Here is a 9,231-nt window from a genome sequence, read left to right as displayed (position 1 = left end):
TTTACTCAAGTACAAAATATGAATTTGAAATAATATGTGGAACAAATACACATATTGATGACACCATGCATACTGATGACACCATGCATAAAGTTACAATTCCCTTCAAGTTTTGACACATAAACCACGAGGCGTCATGCAAAGCAGATGTTGTTCATATAAAATGGAACATGACCATACACATAGGGAACAAGAATAAAGATTTGTGATTGTGCAAAGCAAAATAAAGTTGTTGCCTTCAACTGTCATAGATGACAAGTTACGGAAAGACGTCTCATTTGATTGCAGATGTCTTTGAAGGTGTTGATAAATTATCAAGACCGCGAACATCTGTGAATGCGACTGAACAAGAATTGGAATCTATGACTTTGAAGAAACTTTTTGGAAACATATAAAAATACGATTGAAAATACGTTCATAGGACCGAAGTAGCTACAAAAGAAAATATAAAAAGATTGGTTTGTGTTTTTTCAACACTCTTGGTAATAGCCAATAATTTGGGCATAATCATAATCCAATCAACAGCAAGAGGGCCTTTTTCGATATTTGTGAGAAAATTCGGTTGTTAAGATACCACGAGGAGAGGAGAAACGAAGTCAAGTGAGTTTGGAAATAATTGTCAACGAAACCTGCATGCGAACTTTGATATCTATCAACGCAGAGCTGCAACGACGTCAATCATAAATAAACTGTTTCAATGCGCACATATCGCACCATGTTCATGAACCTTTGAAAGCCACGATCTACAGTTATATACTATCAGTATCACATACAAAATGTTAATAGCAACTGCAAAAAGAAATTTGAGCGAGGAAACCCCTTTTGAAATGTGTTACACCATGTTGCGCACGTACTTGCTTGTATATATCATGTATGAAAATATGTGACATAAGCATCGACCTTAGCGCAAGCACAAGGAAAAATTTCAAGCATAAGCTAAGAGAAGAACAAAAGAAAAACAAAAAGAAGACTTAAAAAAAAATCCCAATTTCTTTGTCTTTATAAATCTCTAGAGCAATAGAAACAAGTCTCGACGTTCGTGCTTATTTTACTCGTGTGAACCAGGCTTAAGCCCTCTCCTAACCTTAACCTAGCAAGATATGACTGCAAGATGAATTATTTTTTTTATTAAAGACGGATTACTTATTGTCTTTGTGAAAGGTAACATGCTCCTTAGGAGCCAATCACAATAAAAAAATTTAGTCATGACGTCAATTAAAGAAATGTTAACATATTTAAATTCGTGTGTTTTCACTTCAACGGAAAATTAGTCACTTTAACTTTGTAGAAAGAAAGGTAAATTCTGGTTTTTTTTTTACTGAGGAAGTAAGTATGAGTTACTTGGAATAATCAACTAGTCTTAGTGTAGTCCTCGTAATATGAAAGCTTTCACATTAAAATGCTTTGACCACGATGTTAAGCCTTTGATCGCTTGAAAGTTCTTTTTGTATCGTTCAAACTCAACTGACTAAAGCTAATCGTGCAATGAAGGTGAATGTTCTATTATTTGGATGGTCAAACAGAAAACATATTACAATTAGTTCATTCTCAATATATCTGATTAAATGACCAAACTACCGTCATATATTCAGAGTTATTCATCATGAAATCTCATACATGTGTTTCATATTTTTTATATTGTAGATCCCACATGGATGGAGTTGTGAAATCCTTTACCACCTGTGTCATTCACATCAATTACTCTTACTAGTTTGTCATTATTCATGTGTCATGGTGATTCATGGCCAAGAATGTTTATTTGTAGTTTGGATTCTTTGTTGATGTCAGTTGTTTGTTCATATAATGATGATGGGCCCCATTGTTATATGAGCCCACCTTAAGGTGGTCAGCTGATAATCGCAGAAGATCAACTCTGCACTAAGCATTCTTTGAGTGATGATATAACTGGAGGTATTGAAGTGATCCCTTTTCCTTCGCTCGAAGTTACCATAAGAGTGCATTATGGCGATCCATGATATAGAAGCTACTTTATTGGTCAATGATGCTGGTTACTTCGTGTATGGAATGGTATTAACATGTTGAATGGGCAATGCATAACGGCATATGTACGTATGTACGTATGAACATTTACATTGCAGTGATTGGGAATATAAACGGACTATATTCTACGAAGATGGAGAACAAGTGAGTGGCAAAACACGATCCATGTTTCGTGGTTTGTAAGTTGAGTAGATAAGTGTCAAAGTAACTTGTATGAATAACTGCATGAAATAGTTAAAAAGGATCCTGATGGTCTATAATTTGAACCTTAATTGTGAAAAGCACCAAATTTGAAAAAAATGTCAATAAAAGATGTTACTTGCTGTGAGAAAATAGCTGGCTTTCACTTGCTACCATTTACTAAATTTATTTCATGTTTATGAAGAAAATTGCAATACAATTGAATTTCTAAGATAAAAGTTACAATAAATTTCTAAGATATGCGCGTTAAAACTGCGCGGTGAAAAAAAAAGGAAGAAAGTCAAAGGAGGAAAAAAACAAAGTCACCTTGATCAAACTGACCAGGAAAACGTTTGGAAATCGGGTATAAAAGTTTTGCTCCTTTCAATAATTTAATTTCTGTTTTTGTTCGTTCATTATGCTGACATTTATAACGTGTTTTTTTAAAGAGTAGCTATGTCTGTGGGCCTACTAACTGGACAATGAATGAACGACCAAGGCGGACCGTCGGGACCGAAGCACCAAGAAACAAGCGTCCTTATTGAAAGATTCACCTTTGCGACTTTTGTTAGGCATAATGTTTATCATTGTAACGCATTTTCAAATTCTAACGCTAAAAATTTTCGCACATGTTAAACTTTCTGAAAACACACGAGTGAAAGCCAGCTATTATTAACGAAGGTCTTAATCAAGCAACAGTAATTTTGAATCGAACGAAGTTTAGTAGACATCAAAATTATTTTCATGCAAGTCATGACGTCACAAAGTGTGCATTTCTTTTTGTTCGAACACATTATATTTGCTGTGTCAATGGGGTAGTCAGCCCGCTTTTTTGTCGCTCTGTAAATTTGAATTTTTTTTACGACTGTATAAGACGCATGATTAGACTACGCTGCATGTTAAAGTAGATCATCGGGATCATTGAAAACAAGGAAAATATGAAAAATCTTAAAACTACAAAAATTCATGGAAATTTTACTAAATTTTTGATGTTTTCTTTTATTGGAGGGTTTTTTTCCCGGATCCACCGGTTTTCCCTCCCATTTCGTTTTGTTTTGCAAAAAAACAGTGTCCACATTTGGAGCCAAGCGAATCATGAATATCGTGAATATTCACGTTTCTTTTTCATTTCTTGGCCTTTGGGTGTATCTCCCAAAACACTGCGTTTATTAAATACAATGGCATACATATAAAAAAATAGGTACGCGATGCATACATGTTGGTAGCCTGCAAGTATGTAGCTACTGAATGAAGCAGATTTGATCAATAGTTTAAATAAAATTATACATTTAATACTACATCATCTTTTCAAAAGTTTTTTTTGAAAAGTTGTTCATGTCGTCTTTTTTAAATATTGTTCATGAATCATGTGGTCTTTTCAAAATGTCGTTTATGTCGTCTCTTTTACAATGGCAATTTATATTCTTGCAATAAGTGGGCTCTAATGTTTAATATAAGTTAACCTTTTACACCCGGAAAATCTATTGCTACTGTTATAATTCGTATGTATTATTACCTAGTTCACTGAATTACCACGCAAAGATATTTGTAACCATTTTGTAACCAGTGATCGTAACCACTTCAAGAAGTTTGATTGAAAAAGAACGTTAAAGTCACGATAACGAAAAAATGGACGGCTGTCTGAAAAATTCGCATAGCAACATGTGAATCGGGTGGTAAACAAGATGGTGCGAAGTAAGTGAGTTCTTGGATTTTAATCACGATTTATAACTAAAATAAATGTGATAGTTCTTTAAGTTTCAGAGGATCTTGTACGTAAAAGAGCAGAACACAATAACTGTGAGTTATCAACACTCGAGGAAGTGTCGTTACATCAGCTCGACATAGAAAGGTAGATCGTAGCTCATCATGGATGGGTATTTAATATTTCCATAATTTCTTAATAGCACATATACATATCCAGCATTTCAAGTGAACGACAAGTTTTTTTTAAAGTAACCATGTTTCGGCATGCTTATGCCATCTTCAGTACAAGGAATGACAATTTTATCTATTTACAGTTATATTTATGTTATTTAAATAAGCATGCCGAAACATGTTTATTTTATATTAACGTTGATATGTCAATTTAAAGAAATACAAACTTGTATTAGCAAAGAGTATGAACAATTGATTTTATTCTAAGTTTTCCCAATCTTTGAGCATGTTTTCACCTGATTTAGACTTGAATTTCTTGATAAAATTTGCCGTGAGCTTAAAATACTTTATCTGCAAAGTAATCTTATCTCTAAGATTGGTAAGTTTTTGCGAAATTGACTTACAGTTTGTTTTGTTTGCTTTTCTTTGCTTCAAAATTCCCGCTAAATTTTAGCTTATTTCTTACAGAAAACGTTGGAAGATTAAAGAAACTAGAATATCTTAATTTGGCATTGAACAATATTGAAATAATCGAGAACTTGGAAGGTACATTGTAATATTGATTTGAAGATCAATTTTCACTTATTACTATTCGTAACATTTTCCAAATGCAAAAACAAATCAATAAATGACTAAAAAGGTGTGTCTTGTTAAGCTCATGACATAATATGTTGTTTATATTGGAGAGTGCTGAAATGAGAGTGTATTTCAATTGAAACTTGTATCCGTCCTTTCAATAAAAATAGTAAATTTTATTATACATCTTTCATATTATACTCATAATCTAGTGATGCAAGCAATATTAAATTTTAAGCAAAGTAAACTTTTTGCACAACTTGTTTTCCTGTTATCTAGGTTGTGAGTCACTGCAAAAATTAGACCTCACTGTGAACTTTGTTGGAAAGTTGACCAGTGTGAAGTGTCTTCAAGCAAACTATCATTTACGTGAAGTGTAAAGTCATGACTTCTTATGACTTTGTTTTGCAGATTGAATAAATCTTCATACTTGGTTTTCTTCAGATACCTAACAGGAAACCCTTGTGCTCAGTTTAATGGATACAGGCAGTATGTTATTGTCACATTACCACAGTTAAAGGTAGTTGCACATATATAGTATCTGATGTATGCATTTAATTCAAGGGCTGAAATCTTGTTCCCAATAATATGAGCAACTATTATATTAAATTGTATTTTTACAACATTCATTTTGTCCTTTTGTATTGCAAAGCCTTTTATTTGTATGAAAGTACACTAAAAGTTTTTTATTTTAAAAAGATCAATTTTTGTAAGAAAGAAAACGTTTTTGCCTCATCAACACCAAATTTGTCAACCTGTTTATGCAACCAATAAACCATGTTTTTTATGTTTATGTGTAGACTTTGGATGGCCGAGAAATAGAGAAATCTGAAAGGATATTAGCAAAACAGGTTAAAAAAACTTTCTCTATCAAAATTGATATGTGTTTGACAAAACTCCATGAAGACAACTTGCGGTTATTTAGACTAAAGCTTGTGATAGGTTTATTAAAAATGTTGAAATGAATTCATGAATGAAAAAAAGAAACTTTCTGTTTTGTTCTTCTGGTCCTTACATAGTATTTTTTTAAACATTTATGCCTGCAATAAGGTGGGCGTTCACCTGACGTTAAACAAAAAAATAAATCCCAATGTATTGGTTCATTGGTATATAAAGTTTGTGGTGCATAAGAAAGGACTGAAAGAACCAAGTTTTTTGTTAACTGCGTTACTCTATACCTAAAAATCACTCCCCTTAATTACCATCTGATCTCTCAAATGAAATAAGAGAAACTATGCTTTTCATCAGGGAAAATTGACCATATGTCTAAGGAAAATATATCTTATCTTTGTTGGTTCTAAGTATCGTTAACAGTTTATAACAAAGAACGAATTATTGTCCAGAACAGAAATACTTGAATGAGGGAGAGAGGGGTTGTTTGCAAATGTTCAACACACTAGAGTCTCACTTTCATGTTACCATACTGTTAGGTTTACGAGAATATCACTCAAGATGTTATTGATCAAGAAAATAAGTACCAAGAAAAGACGGTAGTTGTAATCCTACTCCTAATTATCCGTGGTGTTTTGTTTTTCGCTGGTTTGTGTCTGTTAATGTATTTTGGAATGTTTATTGAATTCCAGGAACAGAAAAGAAAGTTTGACAAAGAAAATAAAGAAAATGAAAAACTCAGGTTCAATGTGAACACACAATAAATTAACAACGATTCAAATCGATTTATTCACTGTAAGTTATAGACTGGAATTTTTTCCACCTGTTTTTCCTTAGAAATGAAGCAACACAAAACGTTGGAGCGGAAAATAATGAAAAAGATGATCAAAGGTACTTTTGTGTAGCTCATAATGCTTCAATGAAGACAATATAGGAAGGTCTTCTTCATTTAATTACGAGTTACGGTTTTTATTGTTGTGGTTTGTTTGTTTTAAACACAAATGAACGCTTGGAGGTTAATTTGTCTTTCATTTTGTCAAAAATTTTGTTGTTTCGTACTCTCTCACAAGCAAACGCTTTTGAATGCAAATCTCCGCGTAAATCAACTTTGTTTATCTTATGAATGAATGGATGGTGTTAATTTGCGTGAGATTACCAAAAAAGCAACAAGAATCTTTTTTACTCTGCCTCGAGTGAAATGGATGAACACTACCTTAACCAGGGCTGCGTTTACGCAACTCGGGTTTATCTTTGCTAAGGTCTGTGGCATTTTTCTTTTGCGTGGGGGCTCTAATCTATTAAACAACTATTTTATCCTGTGATTTTTATCAAGTTGTATTTGCCAAGTTTATTTCTGCTACCGTAAAATAATTTATAAGAACAAAACTGTTAAATTATAGCTGTAGCTATCTCACCATGAGAAAAATATTGCACGATATTTTGTGGAAATTATCAAATTTCTATCATATTTTATTAAAACCAAATCATAATTTTTCAACAATATTGTTGGCTGTTTCTTATTTTTTAAATTTATTACTTATTCATAGTTTTTGGCAAGAGGAAGTCGAATACACTCCCGAGTCTAGGATAGAAATTCACAAACATTTAGAGGAACAGCGGAAAAGGAGAGAACAGACGGACAAACGGTAATGAAGGAAGGGATGTTTTTCCTTTTTTTTGTTTTTTTTTGTCAGGGTTTATGCTTAAAATATGACGATACAAAAAAAAACTAAATTATTAGAGAATCTTTAGGGGTGAAAATACGCCAAAAGAAATAAAATACTTTGCTAGTGATGGACGACCCTTGAACATGAATCGGGGAAAGTAGGTGAACTATTTATAAAATTTTATTAATTCTTATGTCAGTAACTCTCGTCCAATGAAATCTCAACAATATTTATTGATCGTGATGTCATTAACTCTCGTCCAATGAAATCTCAAGTATACATAGTTATTGATTCTGATGTCAATAACTCTCGTCCAATGAAATGCCAACAATAGTTATTAATCATTGGTGTTTTTTATAAAGTACATGTCGTGTTTTAGACTTGATTTCGAGTTTACGGAAGACGAGGAGAACAATGTTTTTATTTTTGATCTATCGTGTCCGAAGTAAGTATTTTGCTTTTACAAAAACATTTTCTCTTCCATTTACGTGGTGGTATTTGACAAGAGCTTATAGCGAGAATTCTTGTACAGTACCTCGTGAGCTTTGTATTTGTAATGTTATGAAAATTTCTCTGAATTCTCAGATATTTGGACACATCATTGATCAACGTTGATCTTCAGACAACTTATCTTCGAGTAAACGTTAAAGGAAAGGTGAGTCTAGACAGCCCTAGCCATACTGTAAACATATGCTCTCCCCCCACCCACTGAGATGCCCGCTTCTTCAATATTCATATTCAGATCATGCAGCTGGCATTACCCGAAGAAATTATGCCTGACTCGAGCACCGCAAAAAGATCTCAAACAACCGGACATCTTGTCTTATCTATGCCGAAGGTAAGGAAAACCAGAGTTTTGTGCAGGGTCTGATGGCGTCATGCTTCTGTGTGATGTAAATCTTATGTTGTCGTGAGTAAGATTCGAGCATGCGCTGATGGTAATTTTTGCAGTAAATTTTTTATAAATGTTGCAGCTGAATGCTGTCGTAAGACCGAAAAGTATGAAACAGAGCTTAGTCAGACCAATGCCTAACCAGAAGAAAATGTCGTCGAGGTGCGTTGCTTTATTACTGTAAAGTTTATGTTCATTTTACGCCATTTCTCTCGCATTCATCAAAATGTCCGAACAATTCTCACTCTTTTTACTCCTTGTAGTCTTTATAATCTGTTGTTTTTCTTTTTTATTTCTTCAGCAGCAGTTCAAATAAGCTTGAAGTCGATCCCAGCGTTCGTAAAGATATGGATTTTAGCAACATTGTAAAAGAGACAAGAAAAGAAGTGTTCACATCATATACATCATCAAAGACACAAAATGAAGACTTTGTTGACAATGCAGATGTTCCCCCGCTCATCTAATTCATCAACCTTCCCTTCTCTTTTCATTTCTCTGGCCTTGACGATCATTTTCATGTTTCATCTACAAGAACTAAGCAAAAAAGATCCGCGATCCAAAATGACTTTATTTCATTCCTTTATCCATTATATTTTGGAACAGTGATGGATCTAGGGAGGATTTTTTACGGGGGGGTGTGTGCTTGGCTTAGTGATTAGCTAAGTTTCGGCGGTTAGAAACCAATTATGTATTAACCTACTCATTATTAATAATTGGTGCTAGATCAACATATTAAATATCATTCATACCTTTTGATAAAAATAAATACCATTGAAAGTCAAAAAACTTTAATGACATAGTCCATAAAAGCTTTTTCCATCAAAATTAGGATAGATTTAAATTTTATTTTTGAAATTTGCACCCCTCTATTCACTCCTGTTGACCATTGCCTACAGAGGTGAGCCCCCCTTTTCATCCCCCCTCTCCGCCCCCGCAACAAATCCACCACTGGTTTAAAAACCTCGTCATTTAGCTGTTTCATTCTTACATTTTAAAACGAACGATTGAACTGATGGAAGGTTCACTTCTGTTTTCTTTTCGTTCTGTAATTTAATTTTCACACGTCTATGTTTAATTCATTAGGTTTGGTTGTTTAAACGTCCAATGGATAATCCATTGAGTTAATCGATTTAATCTTTATCATAC

General features: G+C 33.4%; 1 protein-coding gene across 2 annotated transcripts; it reads left to right on the top strand.

The window, feature by feature from the left end:
* The first annotated feature begins 3,847 nt into the window (after positions 1 to 3,847).
* Positions 3,848 to 8,871, top strand: LOC124442775 (dynein axonemal assembly factor 11-like). Of its 2 annotated transcripts, none has more exons than XM_046993268.1 (17): positions 3,848 to 3,876; positions 3,940 to 4,033; positions 4,365 to 4,438; positions 4,528 to 4,605; positions 4,915 to 5,011; positions 5,080 to 5,155; positions 5,436 to 5,486; positions 6,066 to 6,125; positions 6,219 to 6,268; positions 6,364 to 6,417; positions 7,074 to 7,172; positions 7,279 to 7,350; positions 7,573 to 7,638; positions 7,779 to 7,848; positions 7,936 to 8,031; positions 8,168 to 8,247; positions 8,390 to 8,871. In XM_046993268.1, exons 1-17 carry the CDS (start codon positions 3,867 to 3,869, stop codon positions 8,547 to 8,549), a joined length of 1,287 nt encoding a protein of 428 aa, XP_046849224.1. In that variant the 5' UTR covers positions 3,848 to 3,866; the 3' UTR covers positions 8,550 to 8,871. The 2 variants fall into 2 exon arrangements, with proteins under 2 accessions (XP_046849224.1, XP_046849223.1); XM_046993267.1 differs by having other exon boundaries at positions 8,387 to 8,871.
* The last annotated feature ends 360 nt before the right edge of the window (positions 8,872 to 9,231 follow it).

Source organism: Xenia sp. Carnegie-2017, unplaced genomic scaffold, assembly GCF_021976095.1.
Source record: "Xenia sp. Carnegie-2017 unplaced genomic scaffold, XeniaSp_v1 HiC_scaffold_20, whole genome shotgun sequence".
Taxonomy (NCBI): domain Eukaryota; kingdom Metazoa; phylum Cnidaria; class Anthozoa; order Malacalcyonacea; family Xeniidae; genus Xenia; species Xenia sp. Carnegie-2017.
The sequence above is the reverse complement of the archived record's forward strand: the minus strand, read 5'-3'. Positions and strand labels throughout refer to the sequence as shown.

Excerpts from the sequence above, each read along its gene's own strand:
- LOC124442775 (XM_046993267.1), top strand. Across the intron at positions 6,418-7,073 it reads AATGAAAAAGATGATCAAAG|TTTTTGGCAAGAGGAAGTCG; the intron begins GTACTTTTGTGT and ends ACTTATTCATAG. Across the intron at positions 8,248-8,386 it reads CAGAAGAAAATGTCGTCGAG|CAGCAGTTCAAATAAGCTTG; the intron begins GTGCGTTGCTTT and ends TTATTTCTTCAG.